Source organism: Rhinatrema bivittatum, chromosome 8 (genome assembly GCF_901001135.1).
Source record: "Rhinatrema bivittatum chromosome 8, aRhiBiv1.1, whole genome shotgun sequence".
Lineage (NCBI taxonomy): Eukaryota > Metazoa > Chordata > Amphibia > Gymnophiona > Rhinatrematidae > Rhinatrema > Rhinatrema bivittatum.
The window spans coordinates 173,578,846-173,602,255 of NC_042622.1; the positions used below are offsets into that span (position 1 = coordinate 173,578,846).

At 42.9% G+C, this 23,410-nt stretch overlaps 1 protein-coding gene across 6 annotated transcripts in view; it reads left to right on the forward strand.

The window, feature by feature from the left end:
• RAD51C (RAD51 paralog C) overlaps positions 1-23,410 on the forward strand; it is a 123,487-nt gene that overhangs the window by 48,781 nt on the left and 51,296 nt on the right. For all 6 annotated transcript variants that reach the window (XR_003858114.1, XM_029611462.1, XM_029611461.1 and 3 more), the window contains 2 exons: positions 14,485-14,545; positions 21,738-21,798. Coding sequence is in view for 5 of the 6 variants with exons in the window: in XM_029611462.1 (XP_029467322.1) it covers positions 14,485-14,545; positions 21,738-21,798 (122 nt within the window). In the remaining variant the exon portion in view is untranslated. The remainder of the gene's footprint in view (positions 1-14,484; positions 14,546-21,737; positions 21,799-23,410) is intronic.

A 23,410-nucleotide genomic window follows, 5' to 3' on the forward strand; every position in this document is an offset into this window, starting at 1 on the left:
CTAAATGGTAAGCCACGGCAGCATTTTCATGCATTTTTTTCCTGCGCATTATGCTGCCCTCTAGTTCATTTGGTCCAGCTGAGTACGTCCAGGTGTGTATTAAGTTGTGTGCTTTGTTGGGCACCTGATTGGACACCCAGTTGGTTAAGGGTGTCTGTCTATCTGAGTGTTCATTCGTGCACTTAACTGTGCATACAATCTAAGCAGCTTGTGAGAGCCTGGTTTTTGGACGCTCATAGAGGCAGTGTTGAGCGCCTAAGTTTTGGGTGCCTAGGTTTTTGCAGTGCATCAGCTGGATTCACATTCTTCACACGTTTATTACAGAATGTTGATAAACTGGCACCTATAGCAAAGAAACCTAAGAGCTTTACCCTCTGTGCTGCTTCTCATGTTTGGGCATCTCAGCCTGGCATTCCCTCTAACTTATTTATTTATTTTAAATTGTTTGTATACCGCTTTTACAATTGGAAATTAATAAAAACTGTTAAAATAAAACATACATAATCTAACTTTAAAACAATTATAATAGCTAAAAACCTAAAAAAAATACAAACATAGTGCCTTCAAAAATGTTAAATGGAGAGAATAATATTGAGAGAAAAATATAAATGGGTATGCATAAATGAACTAAAGAATGGTGATTTATGTTTGAGAATTAATCAGGGTACTGTATGCTTTCTAGAACAGGTAAGTTTTTAACGTTTTCTTGAATTGTTGTGTTGAAGATATGAGACGTAGAGAGTCAGGTGATGAATTCCACAGAATGGAACCTGCTACCGATGGCATGGACACTCCTCTGGGATTGGGGCCGTAAAGAACTATGTTGCGGTTCTTTCATAGAGATGAGTTACCGGCTCTGATTTCCCAGATATTGAAGATGCTGAGAATCTGGGGCTGAATCCATGTCTGAGCCAAAGAAAGATCCCATTTTGATTTCTTTGCATAAAGCCTCATGTTTCCTCCCTTTTATGGAGGACATTCAAGAATTAATTGATCTTGAGTGGGGCTCCCCGGAAGCTAATTTCAGAAGGGGACTAGGCTTGGAAGGACTGTACCCCCTGGACCCAGCTGCATGGAGAGCAGTTGCGCTTTCCGAAAGTGGATGCGCTTTTGTGTGATGTTACCAAGCAGACAACTAGTCCTGTAGAAGGGGTAGCGGCCTTGGAGGATGCACAGTATAGGGAAATTGAGGCTATCCTTAAGCAGGCCTTTGAAGCAATGGCAATGAATTTGCAGGTAGCTTCTTGTTCCCTGGGGGCTCGTTCTTGTTAGCTTCTCTCTTAGGAGGTGAGTGAGTCTGGTGTGAACTCCAGGACAGTGATGGAACCAGCAGACACCTTTTTTGGCAGATGTGGGCTGCGATTTGATCCACGCTTCAGCCAGAGGGGTGGCTTTGGTAATAGTAGCCAGGTGTCAGTTATGGCTGAGAAATTGTTTGGCCAATGTAACCTCAAAGTCTAATCTTACAAAGCTGCCCTTTAAAGGCTCGCTGTTTAGGAGCAAGCTGGAGAAAATGACCAATAAGTGGGCTGAGTCCTCGTTTGCCAGAGGATAGGAAACAGACACCGTGCTCCTTCAGCATGAAAGGTCCTACTAGGGGATTCAAATGTTTTCGACCCTACAGAGGAGTGGCCTTTCAGAGGCTTGACCTTTGGCTAGGTCGTAGTCCTTTCATCCCAGGCAACCCAGACAGGGCACAGGCTCGGGAGTGGAACTCCCCGAGCCTCCCAATAAAGGTGGGACAATCCACTCCCAGGTTCAGGAGATAGGGGATTGCTTCTCTCTTTTTTTTTCAGTAGTGGGGCGTTCTGGAGGTGATAAGAGATGGTTGTGTGCTGGAGTCTAGCAGCATTTCTCAGGATGTAGTCATGGTGTCTCCCTGCAACTCTCCACAGAAGAGACAGACAGAGGAGTGTATGTTAAGACTCCTCAGTCTGCAGGCTGTGGTTTCATTGCCCATGTCTCAAGAAAATACAGGCTGATATTCCATTTATTTCATTGTGCCCAAGAAAGAGGGCTCTTTTTGCCCCATCCTGGATCTCAAAGGCGTCAATTGTCACTTATGTGTGACTTGTTTTCGCATGGAAACTTGCACTCGGTGATATTGGAGGTACAGTTGGGGGAGTTTGACGTCTCTGGATTTGTCAGAGGCTTAAGTGCATATTTGCTAGAGCATCAATGATTTCGGCATTTTACGGTTTTGGGCCACCATTATCAGTTTCAAACACTACCTTTTTTGTTTGGAAGAAGTCCTGGGAGCGGTGGCCAAAGTTTATGGTGGTTCTGGCGGTGAGTTGAGAAAAGATGGGATTCTAGTACATTTGTTCTTGGATGACTGGCTAATTCAGACCAAACGTCTGGAAGAGAGCCTTCAGGTGTCACGCAAGGTGATCTCCTTGTTGCAGGTTTGGGTGGTGAACCTGGCCAAAAGCAATCTTCAGCCATCTCAGTCACTAAAGTATCTCAGTGTTTGGTTCGACACGAAGCAAGGCAGGGTGTTTCTGCCGGACGGCTGCTTTCACAAGCTTATGGTGCAGGTGCGTCTTTTGACTAACACAATTCGCCAAACAGTGTAGTCCTATCTACAGGTGCTTGGATTGATGGCGGCAATCCTGGAGGTGGTGCCATGGGTGAGGGCGCATATGTGTCCTCTTTAGCACACTGTGCTGTCTCGTTGGAACCTGCAGTCTCTGGATTGTTAGATTTGGCTTCACCTACCGATAGAGGTCTGCACTCACCTGCAGTGGTGGTTGCAAGCGGATCATCTAAGAAAGGGGGGTTTCCTTAAGTTCACTGGACTGGCTAGAGCTCACTGTTAGGAGCTGACAGTACAAGGGCGCTGGAGTTCAGAAATCTCTCTGGAGCATCAATCGCTTGGAAGCCCATGCAGTCCGGTTGGCATGTGAGCAGTCCGGATAATGTCGGACGGTGCAACGACAGTGGCTTGAATCAATCGGCAGGGAGGAACCAGGAACCAGCAAGTGCTGCAGGAAATAGCCCAACTTATGGAATGGGCAGAAGTGCATCTTCAGGAAATCGCAGCCTCGCACATTCAGAAAAGGGCAATGTAAGAATAGACTTTCTCAGCAGACAGTCTGGATCCAGGAGAATGAGAATTGTCAAACGAGGCATTTCAGCTGATAGTGGACCACTGGGGCCTTCCGTTTCTGGACCTGCTGGTAATTTCTCACAGTGTGAAGATTCTTTGATTCTTCAGTCGCGGGAGAGATCCAAAGTCCTTGGACATCAATGCCCTCATGCAGGAATGACTGGAGGGTAAGCTGCTGTATACTTTTCCCCCGTGGCCCATTTTGGTCAGATGATTCGAAAGATCAAGAGTCACAAGGGGATGGTGCTTCTGGTAGCATCAGATTGGACCAGGAGATCGTAGTCTGTGAAGGCTCCTAGTGGACTCTCCTCCCCGGTTTCTGTTTCACAGGAATCTGCTTCGGCAGGGGCCAGTTCTTCACAAAGATTTGAATAAAAAAAAATTATTTTTTTTTTTTAATTTTACAAATTTCACAATCTTACATGAATTTCTTCTAATAGAATTTGGTACATATTCTGAAATTCTTATTTTCATTTGGAATGATATATAATTTGTAAGTATCTATCCAGATTATACACCTAAATATAGGAATTTCGGAGGCAGTAGAAATTTGAGTGATTTCAAACATCATTTTCATTATATATTACATATATAGATAGGTGAGCAATCTTTTACTACTAGTTTATCACACTTCAGGAACTTCTTGGGGATGGCCAAACAAAGTCCTTTAATTGTTTAGGGTCAAAAAAGACAGTTATTTCCTTGGTATCTAACGCAACATTAGACATATCAGGCACCCAAATTGATTACCCTTTGTTTCATGGCAAGGAATTCCTTCCTGCGCTGCTGCGTTACTTTAATTACGTCAAGGTAGATCCACAACTTAGCTCCATAAAATAAAGCTAATCTATTTCTCAAGAACATGTTTAAGATGTAATTACGATCTGAAATAAACACAAAGGTTAACATGACTTTTCTTTCCTTTAATTTCTGTTTCTAATGACAATTCCAATATATCAGAAATGTCCATAGATGGTATATTTTCTCCTGCAGCTCAGGAGTAGCTTGTGGAAGGTAATATGCTCTGGTACAGACAGGTAGGGCTTAGTCTGGTATTTTTAACACTTCCTTCATATGTTTTGAACAATTCAACTGGTGAAATTAATCTGAGCACTGGAAAATTTATCACTTGCAGGTTCATCATTCCTTAAATTATTCTCCTTTCAACTGCTGTTTCTGACTTTACAAAGTTTTGTTGTAGAGACTCCATTTTTTTTGCAGTCTTTCCTCATGTTCTTGTATTTTCAAGTTAAGACCCAATCATTGTGTTTTCCTTAGTTTGCTGTTTAACTTCAGTTATCGATTGAGCAATCAATTTTAAAGCAGTATCAATAGCTTTAAGTGCATACCAGACTTTCCCCAATGTAATATCCTCAGGCTGACCAAAATCAACTTTAACTGCAATGGGCTCCGGTCGGGACTCACCCAATTCCCATTGTGTTGCCAGACGCATGTTTCCTGCAATGTTATCAGCAGTGTGGCCCTCAATTCTTCTCCAGGTCCCATCTCCAGCGACCCATGGGACTCCTCTCCTCGCAGGGTGTCCGTCCCATCTCCATACCTCCCGGGGCTCTCACACTCAGGCTCCAGAGACTCCCGATATAAACTGTCTCTCACCAGCTCAAGCGGGGACTCCCCAAGCTATGCTGGATGTACTGGCCTGGTCTGCTTGCCAGGGCTCAAGGTGATATCCGGGGTCAAGGGGTAATGCGTTTGTTCTCCCAACATCCCCCCGCGACCTGCCCAACTGGTGTTCAGATTGCACCGGCCAGGAAACCCTCGATGCGCGGTTGGTAAGGGTCAACTACCGGAGAGCTCGTTGATGCTCCCCAGATTTTCCCTTTACGTTTGGTATGAGGCATTGTCTATAAGAAAGTTGAAAAAAGGAAAAACGCCACAGCAGGAGCTCGTTACCTGTGCACCCTATCTGGCGGCCATCTTGCCTATTCGAATCTATTTTATCTTACGATATGGCCCTTGAGAGGGCTCTGCTGAAGCATGAATATTCTACTGCGGTGATTATCACCTTGCTGCGAGCAAGAAAGTTCTCCACTACTTTAGCCTATGTTTGGGTTTGGTGAGGTTTTCAGTCTTGGTGTGGAAATCGAAGTGTTCTTTGTTCAATTAAGATCCCATTCATTTTGGAAACTTTGCAGAATGGATTGAGTAAAGGATTGGCCCTTTAATTCTTTAAAGGTACAGGTGGCAGCTCTTGCCTGTTTCCGAGGTCAGGTGAATGGTGGACCCTTGGCTCATCCAGATATAGTCTGTTTCTTGAAAGAAGTAAAACATCTTCGTCCTCCCTTGCAGTTACTGATGCCCTTGTGGAATATATATATTTACATTTATTAGCATTTATTAATCGCCTAACACTAAAATTGGTCTAGGAGATGTACAGTAAAAGATGCATAAAATTTAACAAATATAAAATTACAAAAGGTTAAAAATATACTATAATGAGTAAAACAAGTAAATAAGATTATATAAACTTAATCTAGTTTTGGATTTTTTAGTGGGTCCTACTTTTCGACCAATGCATAACCTTTCCTTGAGGTTACTGATCTTGAAAACGGTATTTCTTGTGGCAATTTGTTTGGTGTGTAGAGACTCTAAATTGCAGGCCTTGTCTTGCCAGAAGTAATTTCTGTGAGTGACTCCAGGGGTGATACAGCTGCATACTATTCCTTCCTTTTTGCAGAGGTAGTCTTGGATTTTCACTTGAATCCCTGTCCAAAGATGGCAGGGAAATGGACTGAAAGAAATGTGGAGGAATATCGCCTGTTACGGCCCTTGGATATGACGAGGCATATCTTGAGGTATTTGGAGGTTTCTAAACCACTCATGAAAACGGATCGCCTGTTCTCCACGGTGGAAGTAAACAGGGTGAACCGGCATCATTGGCTACAATAGCTCACTGGATTAAGGAGGTAGTTATCACCATGTATGTGGATGCTAAACAGCCGTTGCCTAGTCAGGTTAGGGCTCATCCTACTAGGGTTGAGGCAGTGTCATGGGTGGAGGTTAGATTGTTGTTTTCTGTCCACATTTTCTGAACTGTGATGTGGTCCTCCTTGCGTACCTTTTCCATGCATTATCACCTGGATGTACAGGCCCAGGAGGACACAGCCTTCGTGAATGTGGTTTTGACTGGACCACTGGCAGCCTCCTGCCCTGTTCGGGTTTAGCTTTAGTACATCCCACTGGTTCTGGAATCATCTAAACGGTGTAAGAAAGAGAAGAAATTACTACTTACCTGATTGATTTCCTTTTCTTTGGTATAGATAAGTGAATCCACCTTCCCGCCCTTGGCTGCTGAACAGTTGTGCTATTGACCACCTATGTGGCAGCATGTTCCAGGGGTTACTGGTAGGTGTTGCTCCAGTCCCTAGCTAGCATTAGTACATTCTTTGTCTGAGCTCATTGTTTCCAGTTGGCTGAGTACTGAACGGTTATCTATTAATAATCAAGTTTTGTTGGCTTTTGCAAAGAATACTGGTGGGCTGGTGTCACTGCAGGGATATATATACCGTGATGTCTGCTTTGCTCCATCTCAATCTGCTGGTACAGGTGCATAACCCAATGGTTCTGTATTCACTTATCTATACTAAAGAAAAGGAAATTATCAGGTAAGTAGTAATTTCTCCATATAAAAACAGAAAATAAAACTCAGCAAACATATAGAAATATAACATGGTAACACCTCTAAATTATAAATAATGAGCTGAGCCTAAATAGCCTTGCAACTATAACTCTGTTACCGGAACCTCGGTATAAAAAAGCTTTAAATAAATAAATAAAATATTGCAATGCCAGTGGACTAGTATATTTGCTACAACCTCCTGCAAGATAATAATCAGAATAAAAGAAATAACGATCCATGCTATAAATAGTAACAATGCATATAAAGACCTTGCAAATATAGGCCTTTAGTTACCCAGTTGTCTGTTTAGAATATATTGAGTGCTTGTTTAAATGTATGACTTTAAGGCCTTTTTAAAAGTTTGGGTACAGATCCAGGATATGCAGTATTTCCAGTAATGAGTTCCAAGATAAAATGACTGAGAACACCCTATCGTGTCTGTCAAATGTGCACATCGTGGAGAGAGTACCTCCAACAATCTATGTTGTGCCAATTTCTGTGCACACAATGGTTTGTAAATATGCAGCAGAGCACTGACCCATAGTGATTTACTATTGTTCAAAGGTTTATGGATTAACATTGCTATTTTCCTCTGGATTTGAGGGAAAAGAGTACAGGAGTAATGTGTGTTCTCAAATTGGTCTGTTCAAAATTCCGCAGCTTATAATCTATTTGTGGTGCTTGATGGGCGGATACTGGGAGACCGATGAAAACCAAGTTACATTAAACTAGACCAGTGAGGATAAGTATTTGAAGCACTGTGCAGAAAATTATAGGCATTCAACTTGTAAAAGGCAGCCTTGACCACAGGCTCAAGGGTGCATAGTTAAGTTAGAATCTAAAATGACACCCAGATTTTGTACATGCACAGCAAAATGTATAGAGCAATTTTCAAAAGTAAAAATGAATCTAGAAAACTATGGGATATTTTCATAATATATAGACATTTAATGGGGAAGGGAGAATTTGTTTCCTTATCCCCTAGACCAATCCAGACAGTTTTGTTCTCCCCTACCAACAGAGACAGTGAATGAAAGCTTTATTGTATTGTTGGTACTTAAGTTACTGTGCCACCTACAATCTCTCAGTATTCTCTGGGGCCGATGTAATATGGCTGCGCTAAAAACGGGCTTCCAAAATGGGCACCTGCTTTACTAACGCGCACCCATCCACCTCTCCTGGGCTTGCAATGCGATATGCAAATGAATAGCCCTATTAAAAAGGACTTTCTAGGGGAAACTGTGCGTTCCTAGGGCATTCTTGGCTTCACCCAGGAGACATGGCTGTGCGCATAACCATGGGTTAAGAAAACGGATGCTGGTAAACTGAGTGCCCATTTTCCTAACCAGATTGCCGTCAAGACTTTTTTTTTTTTTTTTTTTACTTTCATGTTGCTGCTTTCTGTGATTCCTCCTAAAATATCGTGATATTAAGTCAGAGGAACCACAGAAAAGCAGTTTTTCTTCTTTTCTGTTGATTGGGGCACCTCAAGACTTAACACCAGCTTTTCTTTACATCGGAGGTACTAGCTAATATCACATGTAAATGGCATTTACATGTGATGAGTGCTATTAGCTACAAGCAGGCTTATTTTAATATTTATTTATTTAAAAAAATTTATATACCACAAACAATAAGACATTTACATGTCCATCTAGGTGGTTTACAAATATACATACATAAGTTACAATAGTCAAACACAACAAATTTAAACATGATAAAGGCTTGGACGCGCTAATCCCATTATTGTATCGGGAGTTATTCTAACGCGTCCAAAACATACATCGAACCACATGACAAGCTGCACTAGGCCGAGCTAACTGTATTGCATTGGCCTCTCTGTCTTCAGTAGATAGTAGAGGTGTCTAACCTACATTAAGCTTTGGAGACAAAATTTGTTGCTCCCTTGGGTGCTAGGTTCTCTTTAGGACCATTTCCCTGGTAAGAGTAGGGTTGAGCAGGGGGTCAGTGGCCCTTAGACACTTGGACCCTGTCCTGGAGGAAGATTTGAAAGCCAGTGGTACTAGCTCCCGTATCCTGCCTTCCTCAGAAGACTCCAGTAAGAGGATTTTTGCATTCCTCTGTTTTTTTGGGGGGGAAGGAGGGGCTCTGGCTCTTAAGTTAAGTTTAAAAGAAAGAAATGAAAGGCACTTAGGCAACAGCAGTGATAGCTGAAGCCTGGGTGAGTATGTTCAAACCTCGGCAATCCAGAATATAAGGAGGGCTGCAACACTTCTGCCCTCAGTGCAGGCTATTGAAACTGTGTGGTAATCACGAAAGGAGAGAGAGTTTGCAGAAGTTTTCAGAGCAGCAGCAGCATGCTGCAAACATGGGCGCTCCCGCTGAGCACGGGAATCTGTTTTTGGCCTGTGGGGATCAGAGAGCCAAACTGCAGGTCTCAGATTGTGCTTGGTTGCTTAGGCAGCAGGGAGGATTCATCAGAGCCTCCCCAGCTACCGCTAAAAGAAGGAAGTCGACAGGAAAGAAACGGCGCTCCTACATTGCTAACTCCCTTACTGGCAGGGAGTGTAACAGTGTGAGAACAGTGGCCATGTTGTCTTGCTTCGTGTGGCAGGCCATTTCAGGGGAAGAGAATGCCAGTCACCCCTGACAATGGGGGCGCCAGTGCTCCATGGGACAACCCAGCAGGAGATCTGGGTTTATATATTGAAGATTCTGAGGAACCATTTTCTCTAGATTTTGGGCTTTAATGCACAAAGCCTTTCTGAAGAAAAGAGCTGGGGCCAAGGGGCCCTCTCCGAAGGGGTCCCCTGGGGAGCTGGCGTTACATCACAGCCTAAAAAGGAGAATTGAGCCCTATCTATGTCTGAATTTTGGGTCAGACACATTGGAGGACGTGGGGCAGTCTCCTAGATATCCCTCCAGAAGATCTCCCTGGGGCAAAGACATAGATAGGGAGCCCTTGGAAGAGGGGAGGCTACCAGAAGGCTGTTTCAGAGAAGAATTGCCCACGATGATTGCTCATAGTCTGGCGGAGATTGGGATAAAAGACAATCAAATGGAATCAGAGTGCAAAGGAGAGGATCCAATTTTGGAGAATCTTAAGGGTCCTTCCAGAGCCTTTCCTTTTCTTAGTACAGTAAAAGGCCTAGTTTTAAAAGAATGGGATGCTCCAGAATCTGGTTTGAAGGTTGGTAGGCCATGGTTAAGGTATATCCACTGCTGGAGGATGATTTGAATCTTCTCAAATTGCCTAAGGAGGGGGCATTGCTATTTGTGGTTACCAAAAAGACCACTGTCCCAGTTGAGGGCTGTGTGGCACAAGGATTCTCAGGATTGGAAGATTGAGCTTCATCTCAAGAAGATCTTTGAGGTTTCAGCTCTGGCACTCCGAGCTGCAACGTGAGTCAGAACTGGATTTACGATTTGAGCACCCATAGGCAGGACTGAAGTCTGGGAGGTGGGAGACCATGGAGATCAGATAATGGGTGGTCCCTCTAGCTACCCACACCCATCCAGAATGCCATAGTAGAGGCTCCTTTGAAGTGGACAGTAGGAGAAGACTCTTCCTTTACACAGTTGCACTCCTCTTTGGCCTGGATATTTGGTGCCTTCAGAATTTGGCACCCTAGGCAATTGCTATGTTGCCTATGCCTAAATCTAGGCTTAGATGTAGTAGTTTCATGGCTCAAGCCTGTTTGCATCTAGAATCTACTACACCCAGCGCAGAGTCTGAAGAGACTTTCTGAAAAGGAGGCAGAGCAGCTTGAAGGATGTTTAACTTTTATAGCCAGTGCCTTGTGTGGTTTACTTCAGATGTTGGCAAAGTAACAACAAGGGTGAAAAGTCCAACCAGCAGTAATCAATGAGAAAATATCCAAGAGGAAGGACAACAAAATTATAAATGTCCTTTAAAGTTCAAAACATCTTTATTGTATATAGGGCAAATGTGTCAGCATCATCAACACATACATGATGATGGCTTCACGGTCCCCCGACACAGGCAGTGTTTCGAGAAACTGCATCAACAAGGAATTGAACAGGTATTAGATAATAAGGGGTCAAAACATATCAAAGTGAAACCACCAATAGACAAAATCTGGGGAGACATTTGTAAATAACTTCTCAAGTAGTAGATCAAAGAGCTTCCTGAAATCTTAATATGGGGATCAAGGAACAAATTGTGTTCGCGATACGAAAAATGCTGACCGAGCTTTTTACTTCAGATGTTGGCAGGAATATGGTATTGGCAATTTCAGCTAGAAGACTGCTTTGGCTGTGTTACTGGGCTGTGAATTTATGATCCACGTCTCAGCTTGGTAATCTTTTTCGAGGCAAGCTGCTTTTTGGGAGGATTTGGACAAGTTGGTCAAGTACCTAGGTGAGTCGAAATCCCCATAAATTACTAGAGGATAAGCCCAACAAGGTCTGAAAAACTTTCCCAGTAGGCAGAAGTTTAGAGAAGACTAACATTATTGGCCTGGAAAGGGTGGTTCTTTGCAGCGCCAGTTTACTTCCATATTGCAGTCTTTTCAAGGGAACCGGAAAATCTCTCAGTAAACTTCAAGTCCTGCTTCAGGGGAACTTAAGCACTCTAAATGAAGATCCCTTGGTCCATGCCCCATATATGTGTATAGGGGGGTAGTTGGCCTGCTTCTGTGAGGAGTGGGCAAAGATTACAGATCAATGGGTTCTTCCCATGGTAAATGGCTATGGCTTAAAATTTGCTTGCCTGGTAGTCGAAGTCTTCATGAAGTCCCTGTGTGCTTCAAGGATGAAGAAGCTGGCAGTGCTGTGTCTTCTAGATACAGTGGTTCCAATACCAGAGAAGGAAAGAGTTCTGGGAAGGTATTTCATTTATTTCATGGTGCCCAAAAAGGAGGGCTTGTTTTGGCCCATCCTAGATCTCTAAGTGAATGCATCCTTGTAGGTGCTCATTTTTGCATGGAAATCTTCTGTTCATTGTTCATGGCAGTCAGGAAAGGAGTGTCTAGCATCCTTGGATCTCTCGGAGGCCTGACTTCACATTCCTATTTAGAAGGAACATCAAAGATACCTCAGATTTGTAGTGCAAGGCAAGCACTTCGTTTCAAGCACTCCCCTCTGGACTGGTAGTGGCTCCTTGCATATTTTCCAAGGTGATTGGTAGTAGTGGTAATGGTTCTGCGCAGGAAAGATATCCTGGTGCATCTCTGTGTGGACGACTGATTAATTTGTGCAAAATCAAGTACGGACTGTTGTACCAGCAGTTCATATGCAAAATAGTCCTGTTATTGCAGTCCTTAGGCTGTGTAGTAAACTTTGCCAAGAGCAAATTTGTTTTTGCACAAACTTTTTGGAATATCTGGGGCTTGATTTGAGATGGATATAGGCAAGTAGAGAGTGAAGATGCAAGGGTAGGTCCATCAGTTGTTGCAAATGAAGTCTCCCAGATTCTGGGATTATCTGCAGGTTCTTGGCTCCATGGCATCTATGCTGGTTCTAGTTCCTTGGATGGCTGTTGCAGACAGCTCTTCTTTCATGCTGGATTTTGAAATCTAGTTGCTTCTCTTTGGAAAAGCCAGATCAAGCCTTTCCTGGTGGCTCTTGCAGGCCAATTTGTTGAAAGGGATGGAGTTAGAAATTCCAGATCTGGTAACCGTGCCAATGTAAGCAACTGGGAGGCCATTTGTCAGAATCAGCTGGCACAGGGCCTGTGGATGGAGTTGACTTGAGTTTATCAATTGGTTAGAGACAAAAGCACTCAGGAAAACCTTAGTGTTCTTTTGCAGTTAGTCAAAGGCATCTAAAACTGTTTTTGGTCACTTGCATCATAGAGGTGGAGAATGAGCAATCTGATTTTCTGAAAAAGCATCTTCTATACCCCAGAGAGCAGAGGAAGTGTTTGCTCTCATCAAGGCCACATGGAGGGTTCCTAGTTAAATGTGATGGTGATTAAGTGGAATGCCAAGCCCCGAGGTTCTTCAGTTTAGTTGAGAGAGTTGGAGTTGGAGGATCTGGATGCCCTGTCTAGTCATGGTTTCGATGACTTCTGCTTTCTTTCCTCCGTATCTCCTGAGAAGAAGACTAATCAGATGAAAGGCAACAAGGCAAAGTGATATTTGATGGCTCCTGAGTGGCTATGACAGCATGGCTTTCTGGATTTGGTGACTATCACAGTAGAATGGCCCTTATGGCTCAGTCATGGGGACCTGATATAACCCGGGAACATCTTCTTGGAGCAGGCAGATCACTTTTGTCTTGCATCCTGGCTCTTGAAAGGAGAAGATTGAGAGTGAAGGCATATTCAGAAGAGGTCATGACAGCTTTTACTATAGGCTAGAAATAGTTATAATTCTCTGGTGTGCGTGTGATTCTGAAAGGTGTTCAAGTCCTGACGTCAGGAATTGGGACCTTCCCACTTCAGGCTTCAATTCCAGTGATTTTGGCTTTCTCACAGAAAGGTTTGCAAAAGAGGTTAGCTTTGAACACTCTGAGAGAGGAACGGTATATAAGTAGTGTTTAGCATCATATCCAGATGTGGTGAGATTCTTATGGGGAATACAACATCTGCATCCCCAAGTTCAATGAGTGGTTCTGCCATGGAATCTTAATTTGTCATTGGTGGCCTTGTGTAAGTCCTCTTTGAGCTAATCAGGAGGGCATCTTTGAAAGATCTTATGCTGAAAATAGTATTTTTTGTGCAGCAAGTTATGTTTTGGAGTTGCAGGTTTTGTCATATAGGGATCCTTTTCTCCAATTTTCAGAAGAGGGAGTTTCTGTTCGTACAGTGCCATCTTTTTGTTGTGTTTTGTATTTCAGAAGGCGGATTCTTCTTCTGTGTACTGTAGGGTACTTTGTTTTGGATGGTCATAGGACTTTTCTTGAAAGATTTGAAGATTACCAATGTTTTCACAAGTCAGACCATCTTTTTGTGGCGTTTAGTGGTAAAAATATGGGAGAGAAAGCATATAATGCATTTATCACAAGAAGGATTAAGGAGGTAATAGCGGTAGCATATATTTACAAGGGTCTACAGGTTCCTGTAGGTCTTAGAGCACATTCTATTTGAGCACAAGTAGCTTTTTGGGCAGTGTGTCAATTGGTGTCGCTACAGGAGATGATTTATAAGGTGGCAACTTGGTGGTCTTTACACACTTTTTCCAAGCACTTTAGGTTGCACGTGTGGGGCCCGGATATCATTGGGTTTGGGGAGAGTGTATTGCAAGCTTGTCTTTTAGGTTCCTGTCCATTTTAGGGAAGCCTGGATACATCCCAGTTCTTGGCATTCAGATCCTCTCATAGAAGGGGTTTCAAGTTTGTTTGGTGTTTACTGATTTACTTTTTTCTTTCCCCTGCTCTAAAGTAAGGGGTTAAGTCTGTTAGCTTAGTTACAGGGTATACTGAGAGATTGCAGGTGGCAAGTAACATAAGTACCAATGGTACAGTAAAGCTTTTCTTCTCTGTCTCCATTTGCTGATAGTGGAGAAAATCCCATTCATCTGGACTAATCTGGGATTCAAGGAGAGACAATTAGCAGGTAAGAACCAGTTTTTCCATATTGATGAACTAGAAGTGATTGCCCTGATTATATATAAGGAGAGGAAGTGTGCTGGGGACATATTACATGCTTATGAACTAAGTCATATTTGTGCCTAGACATACAAGTGCTAGGATGTATTTTTGTGGACTTTTTTTTTTTTTAAATCATTTGCAAGTCATAAACCAACAGGATGCATTAATCATCTAATCTGAAAATGACAACATAAACCAGGTCTCTGTTCTTTGTCCACAGGTGAAAGCTGGGGTCATGCAGCCACTATCCGTCTAATTCTCCATTGGCAGTGCCAGCAGAGGTAGGCTAAAACACTGCCAGGAAGCTCAACATGTTTTTCTGTTCTTTCTGTCATGTTGGTGAGAATCTGGTGACTTCATGGAGTGTAAAAATGTGGGAAAACAGAATATAATAGCAGATAAAGACCATCTAGCCCATCTAGTCTGCCCATCCACACCACCTGCTCAGCTTTATAATCCCTTCTCCCTCGGAGATCCTGTTTTTCCATGCTCTCCTGAATTCCGATACTGTCCTTGTCTCCTCCATCTCCACAGGTAGACTCTTCCATGCATCCACAACTCTTTTTGTAAACTCATTTCTTAGCATCCAGTCAGATGAATCCAGAACCAGTGGGTTATGCACCTCTACCAGCAGATGGAGATGGAGCAAACTGACATCACAGTATATACACCCCTGCAGTGACATCAACCTGCCAGTATTCTCCCTCTCCAGCATATGGTGGATGTGCATCTCCCGACTGGGGATTGCTTCATTGCCATTTCCAATACCCATATGGAGTCTAAATTTGGTCTTGGATTTCTTAGCAGGTCCTATGTTTAGACCGATACGTAGCCTGTCTTTGTGGTTAGTGACCTTGAAAACAGTGTTTCTTGTGGCAATTCGTTCTTTACAGAGCGTTTCTGAGCGGCAGGCCTTGTCTTGCCAGGAGCCTTTCCTCCAGGGGCGTTACAGCTGCGAACTGTTCCTTCTTTTTTACCGAAGGTGGTCACTGACTTTCACGTGAAAAAGTCCATCTCCCTGCCGTCTCTGGACAAGAGAGATGTAGCAGAGAATCGTCTGTTGCCACCCTTGAATGTCAAGAGACATATGTGGTATCTGGAGGTTACTGAGAATTTGCGGAAAACAGATCGTCGGCTTGTTCACAGCAATATTAAACAAGGAGAACTGGCCCCACAGTCTAAAATAGCTTATTGGATTACGGAGGTAGTCATGGCAGCATATATTGATGCTGGCAAGCCGTTACCTAGTCAAGTTAGGGCACATTCTACTAGGACTCTGGCAATGTCATGGGCGGAAATTAGGTTGCTGTCTCTTGTTGACATTTGCCAAGTGGTGACATGTTCCTCCTTACACACCTTTTCCAGGTTATATCATCTGAATGTACAGGCCCAGGAGAACACAGCCTTTGCATGTGCGGTTTTGACTGGACTGTGGGCATCCTGCCTATTCAGGAGTAGCTTAAGAACATAAGAAATTGCCATGCTGAGTCAGACCAAGAGTCCATCAAGCCCAGCATCTCGTTTCCAACAGAGGCCAAACCAGGCCACAAGAACCTGGCAATTACGTAAACACTAAGAAGATCCCATGCTACTGATGCAATTAATAGCAGTGGCTATTCCCTAACTAAACTTGATTAATAGCCATTAATGGACTTCTCCTCCAAGAACTTATCCAAACCTTTTTTAGCTACACTAACTGCACTAACCACATCCTCTGGCAACAAATTCCAGAGCTTTATTGTGCGTTGAATGAAAAATAATTTTCTCTGATTAGTCATAAATGTACTACTTGCTAACTTCATGGAATGCCCCCGGTCCTTCTATTATTTGAAAGTGTAAATAACCGATTCACATCTACTCGTTCAAGACCTCTCATGATCTTAAAGACCTCTATCATATCCCCCTCAGCCGTCTCTTCTCCAAGCTGAACAGCTCTAACCTCTTCAGTCTTTCCTCATAGGGGAGCTGTTCCATCCCCTTTATCATTTTGGTTGCCCTTTTCTGTATCTTTTCCATCGCAACTATATCTTTTTTTTTTTTTTTTTTTTTTTAAGGATGCAGCGACCAGAATTGTGCACAGTATTCAAGGTGCGGTCTCACCATGGAGCGATTATAGAGGCATTATTACATTTTCTGTTTTATTAACCATTCCCTTCCTAATAATTCCTAAAATTCTGTTTGCTTTTTTGACTGCTGCAGCACACTGAGCCGACAATTTTAAAGTATTATCCACTATGATGCCTAGATCTTTTTCCTGGGTGGTAGCTCCTAATATGGAACCTAACATCGTCCAACTACAGCAAGGGTTATTTTTCCCTATATGCAACACCTTGCACTTGTCCACATTAAATTTTATCTGCCATTTGGATGCCCAATCTTCCAGTCTTGCAAGGTCCTCCTGTAATGTATCACAATCCGCTTGTGATTTAACTACTCTGAATAATTTTGTATCATCTGCAAATTTGATAACCTCACTCGTCGTATTCCTTTCCAGATCATTTATATATATATATATATATATATATATATATATATTGAAAAGCACCGGTCCAAGTACAGATCCCTGAGGCACTCCACTGTTTACCCTTTTCCACTGAGAAAATTGACCATTTAATCCTACACTCTATTTCCTGTCTTTTAACCAGTTTGTAATCCACGAAAGGACATCGCCTCCTATCCCATGACTTTTTAGTTTTCTTAGACTCTCAGGAAGGACTTTGTCAAACGCCTTCTGAAAATCCAAATACACTACATCTACCGGTTCACCTTTATCCACATGTTTATTAACGCCTTCAAAAAAAAAAAAGCAGATTTGTTAGACAAGACTTCCTTGGGAAAATCCATGTTGACTGTGTTCCATTAAACCATGTCTTTCTATATGCTCTACGATTTTGATCTTGAGAATAGTTTCCACTATTTTTCCCGGCACTGAAGTCAGGCTCACGGGTCTATAGTTACCCGGATCGTCCCTGGAGCCTTTTTTAAATATTGTGGTTACATTGGCCACCCTCCAGTCTTCAGGTACAGTGGATGATTTTAATGATAGGTTACAAATTTTGACTAATAGATCAGAAATTTTATTTTTGAGTTCCTTCAGTACCCTAGGATGCATGCCATCCGGTCCAGATGATTTGCTACTCTTTAGTTTGTCAATCTGGCCTACTACATCTTCCATGTTCACAGTGATTTCTTTCAGTTCGTCTGACTCATCACCCCTGAAAACCATCTCCGAAACTGGTATCTCCCCAGCTTCCTCATTATAAATACGGAAGCAAAGAATTCATTTTGCCTTTCTGCAATGGCCTTATCTTCCCTAAGAGCCCCTTTAACCCCTCGGTACATCCCACTTGTTCTGGATTTGTACATTGCCTAGTGTATAGGCGATAAATATATTTTAAAGAGAGAAAAATTTGACTGGTCGCTAAGAAATGAGAAATTACTACATACCTGATAATTTCCTTTTCTTTAGGACAATCAGATGAATCCAGCTTTTGCTCCTTTGGCTGCCAAAGGTTTATAGTATGGTGGTCCTGTGTGACTGTGTATTACAGGGATTACTGGTAAATGTTAGTCCAGTTCCTAGTCTGTTACATTCTTATCTGAGCTCAGTGTTGCCTGTTGGCAGAGTATTGAAATGGTTATCTGTTTTTAATCAAGGTTTTGCTAGTCTGTCCACAGTTGCTTTTAAAGAGAATACTGGCAGGCTGATGTCACTGCAGGAGTACATATACTGTGACATCAGTTTGCTTCATCTCCATCTGCTGGTAGAGGTGCAAAACCCACTTGTTCTGTTTTCATCTGACTGTTCTAAAGAAAAAGAAATTATCAGGTAAGTAGTAATTTCTCATTTCATTAGATTACTGTTCAGTCTGCACCCTTTCATCCTCATCCCATGTCGCCTTGTTCCAGGTTCGCTTCCTGTGCATTTATTCATTGGAGATATTTAAATGTGTCCCTCATATTTTCCTTTCTTCCAGGGTATACATATTTAGATCTTGACATCGTTATCTATATGCTTTATGCTGAAGACCGTTGATTACTTTATTAGCTGCCCTCTGGATTGATGCTATTTTGTGTTATAACTTTTTTTTTTTAAGGTGCAGTCTCCAGAAATGTGTACAGTACGCCAAATGAAATTGCACCAAAGACTTACACAGAGCCAGTGTCCCTTCTCCTTCCTATTGTGTATTCCTTTCCCTGTGCACCTAAGCATCCTTCTGGCATTTGCTGTCACTTTATCTAGCTGTTGGCCACCTTAAGATCATCAATTATGATCTCACCCAGATCCGGCTCCTCGCTTTTGTGCACAGAAGAACTTCACTCCCTATACTGTACTCTTATCCCTTGGATTTTTGCAACCCAAATATATGATCCTGCATTTTTAGCGTTAAATTTTAGCTGCCAGACCCTAAACCATTCCTCATGTTCTCCACACCTTCCACAGTGTCTATTCTGTTGCAAATTTTGTTATCCATAAAAAGGCAAAACTTTCCCAATAGCCCTTCCGCAATATCGCTTACAAAATGAACAAAGAGGTTTGCCTCTGGGCCACATAACATCATACAGAGATCTATTGATTAGTCACTCAGTTTTCCTTCCTGCAAGCTGTCAGGCTTCATGTTCTCTGCAACCACATCAGATAAATCTCTTAAACAGCAATGACAGGATCCCCACTGCACTGGCCTAGCAAATATCCAACAACTGGCTGTTCAGTTAAAGATGTGCCTCCCACCTAGTGCTAGTGCTGAGCTATAAGACTGGTAGCCTTCATCCTTGTGCAGCAGCTCAGGTCAGCCCTATGTTATCCCTGTGCTTGTTGTGAGAATAGACCCTGTTGAGTAATTGCTAATGTGGTAAAACTGTTGGATTCTATAAAAGAGATTCCACTGCAAGTGCTTTATAGCATTTAAACTGTTCTTTAAATCACAACCCGTAATTCCAGGTTCAGAGGAATCCCCTTTTATCACTGATGTTCAGTAGGAAGGTTCCTCAGGCTATAATTAAATGGCTTCCTATGATGCTGATACCTTAAAATAATTAGCCGACTTCTTGGCAGGTTGTTTCTGACGCTTCCATGCCATTTGATGCCAGATGGGAGAAGGAGGTTCCTCCCTGTGCTGGAGGAACATTCTCTGCTCTGCGTTTCCCCTGCTTGGTTCTTCCTCACTGATGGAAGTATTCAGGAGTGTACTCTGGAATAATGTGACAGGCCAGAGCAGGGATTCCTAATCCTCCCAAGTTCTCTGTGCTGAGCCTGCAACTGGATCACCTCCCACAGGGAGACCAATCTCATCACACCAAATGCATATTTACCAAACTTGGGAGGGAAGGTTGTACCCACATAGTATTCCAAAAGTTTAGGGACTACAGTTTTCAACATTTCTAAACTGACTGTTTTGTGAGATTCTGCTTTAAGTTGAACTTTCTTGGAAACTGCCCATTAATAAACCTTTTTACTGTGTGGGGTTGTTTTGGGTTTTTTTGGTGGTTTATTACCCAGCTATAAAACAGGCTTCTTATTTTACTGGCTTGATAATTCAAATCCTTCCATTAAGTGAAAGAATGATGGATTTTTTTTTTCCCAAAGCTGAGATATAAATCAGAATTTGTGAAGGGTTTGAGTTTTGTTCGCTCCGGAACCCGTAGTGTAGTAATCCCTGGCCCTTTTGCTGAAGAAATACTGTCCTGCTCAGAGCAAAATGTTTGACTTTACAAAACCGGTAGGGATTAATTTGCTCAGTCTCCTGGGCTTCAGTCAGGTCTTGTTCCTGTTTTAAGAGGGAAGTTTTGGTGTGTGTTAGTGAGTGGGAGAGGTGCAAGCCTGGATTTGTCAATAGGTACACTAGGTCTGTGCCTATGGGGGCAAAGTTCTGGGGCAGCAGGCTGTGCTGAATATCAGTCAGCAGAAAACAGCCCTCTGCTTCCTGATCCAGCCCCTCTCCTCTCGGGCAGCCTGCAAGGTATGTGGGTGGGGGGGGGGGGGGGTGGAACAGAGACTACTCTGCTCCCTAATCCAGCCCCTCCCCTCCTTTCAGGGATGGGGGAGGGAGAGTCTGGAGTAGATATAGCAAAGGGAGGATCATTTTTGGGAGGTTAGGAAGGATAGACTCATCTATCATTGGGATCTGAGAGAGATGAGGGCAGGGGAAAGCAACTCCAGTCCTTGAGTGCCACAAATAGGTCTGGTTTTTTAGGATATCCACAATGAATATGCATAAGATATTTGCAATCATTGCCTGCACTATATGCAAATATGTCTCATGCATATTCATTGTGGATATCCTGAAAACCCAGATCTGTTTGTGGTACTCAGACCGCAGTTGCCTACCCGTGGACTAGGGAATGAAATGAGATCAGCTGGAGTGTGTATATGAGAGGGGAATGGAAGAAGGGGGCAGTGTGTGTGTGTGTGTGTGTGTGTGTGAAAAGAAGGGATTGGTGCTGGGCAGAGGGGGATAGGGAGTGTGTGCCAATGCCAGATTGAATGAGAGGTTTGAGAGGGAATGCAAAGAGGAGTAAGACTGAAGCATGTTAGGGACACCTGCTGCCTCTCTTTCCCCATGCCCTCCCAACACCACAGTTTAGATCCTCTTTCCCTTGATCTCCCAGACCTTGGAAACCACCCCAATCACTGATCCTCCCACTTCCTCTTCCTCAATTCTGGAACTTCTGATTTTCTCTTCGCACCCCCATATCCCCAGTCATCTGGTCTTTTCAACCTCTCTTCTCCCTCTATCCCTGAGATCTCCTACCACATAAAAAGAAAATTCAATTATATAGACACAAGCAAGATTGGGAAAACTGCTTTATTTTTATAAAGTAAAATAAAAGATAGAAATGTTTGTTAGTGTGCTTCAGACATTTCAAATTTTTGCCACAAACTTTACCCCTAAGCTGCTACAGGAAACTGTAGGACTGTGCCTTGAACCTTCTGCTCTCTGTCTGACTTTACAGGGGGGTCAGCACGACAGCATTAGCTGTGCCTAGGAGTTGCAAGATCTGAAATGTGTCACTGGGGATTGGGGTGGTTTTGAGGTCTGCTGTGGAAGTTCTGCAGATTTTTACCATAACTAATACAGCAGTCTGTTAGATAACAATGTTTCCAGATAACAAGCCAGGAATGAAATGCCTGTGAGCGTCATATATTTTTAAGGATATATTTATTTTTTAAATTTATTATTTGATTTATGTTCTACCTTTCAGCCACTTTAAAGCGCATTATGTTGAGGTGCTGCAGGTATTTCCCTGTACCCAGGGGGCTCATCAATCTAAGTTTGTACCTGAGGCAATGGAGGGTGAAGTGACCTGTGTCCAGTATTTACATGGATTAGAAAGCCATAGGGGAGGGGGCAGGAGAGAAGCATTGCCTGCGACCTAAGGATTTGTTTTAATATCATTTCTTACATGGGCTAGTTTCTTAGAAAATATTTTCAGCCAAGAGTGGTAATCACAGTTTTGCTGTATTTTGATTAGGTTTGCAACATTATATAAATCACCAAGTCAGAAGGAGTCTACAGTACCTTACCAGATTACAGTAAGTGCTTTTTCTTCAGACAGATATTTCTATATTACTTGGATTTATTTTCTGGCTTTTTGAATAAGGAATTCATGCAAAGCGGGTTACGGCATATTAGAAAAATTAGCTTGCAAACAAAGAGGAAGTAAAATTATCTCCCATGATGGCAACCTAAACAGAACGCTCTGGTCAGATGTGAAATAAAAGCTATTAATTGTGAGACCCAGAGGTTAAAAATATAAATTAAGTGAGCCATTTGCAGGTGAGTGAACTGAGAGAACTGGGACCTGCAGAAAACAGTGGAGATTAAGCACTTCTTTAAGCCAAGTGCTGCAGCTGGGAAACGCACAAGCAAATCGCAAGCCGCGTGGGAACAGGCCTCATCGGACTCTGAGGCAGACAGCATAGCGGACAGATACTTAGGCAGAAATGAAGGGATGGTTCTGCAATCTTCAAAAAGATATTCTATTTGTTAAGAAAGAGAAAGAATGGAGCTCCTGGCAGAACTGAAAGGGAAGGCGGTAGAAATCAGAGAGCGTATGCATGAGGCAGATGAGATACTTGAGGAACATGAAATGCAGCTTAGCACCACCTCTTCCTTAAAAATCCAACAAGATTTTATTTTGAATAAAATTAAAGACTTGGGAAAACAGATCTCTGCGCATCAGCATCCGGATCAGAGGTCTGCCAGAGAAAAGCCAGTATGATGACGCCATCTTGATGACTTAACGAATAACGGGCTGATACAGTAAAAGTCGCATGCAAATGAGGACCCGCGGTAAAAAGAGGTGCTAGGGACACTAGCGTGTCCCTACCGCCTCTTTTGACAGGAGCGGCGGCTGTCAGCGAGTTTGACAGCCGGCGCTCAATTTTGCCGGCGTCTGTTCTCAAACCCGCTGATAGCCACGGGTTCGGAAACCGGACGCCGGCAAAATTGAGCGCCTGGTTTTCAAGCCGCGGGCCGATTTTTTTTTTTTTTTAAATTTTAACTTTTGGGACCTCAGACTTAATATCGCCATGATATTAAGTCTGAGGGTGTACAGAAAAGCAGTTTTTGCTGCTTTTCTGTGCACTTTCCCGGTGCAGGCAGAAATTAACGCCTACCTTTGGGTAGGCGCTAATTTCTGAATCACGCGAGAATAACTAATAGGGCCATCAACATTCATTTGCATGTTGCGGGCGCTATTAGTTTTAGGGGGGTTGGACGCTCATTTTTGATGCGCTATTACCCCCTTACTGAAAACAGTCCTGAAGATCATGAGGAGGGAAGATCTTTTTTTTGTTGATCGTGCGCAACAGACCTTGGGGCCCCAAAGGGGTAATCTCCCCAGGGATAGGGCCTACCTGAAAGACTTCCAAGTAAAAGAGAGAATCATATTGAAGGCCAAGGCGCAAGGCACATTTTCGTGGGAAAGACACCTATTGGCTATCTATAGTGATTTAATGCCAGCAACCCCAAAAAGGAAAGGAGAGAGGAAATCATAGCCAAACTTCAAACATAAAGTACATGCTACAGATGACTGTTCCCCTTCGGCCTAATGTTTACGTTGAGTGCTACCAGCTAGGAGGCCAAAACAAAGGAGGAAACTCTAGAATCTTATCTTCTGTTAAGCAAGTTTTCTCCTGCTGG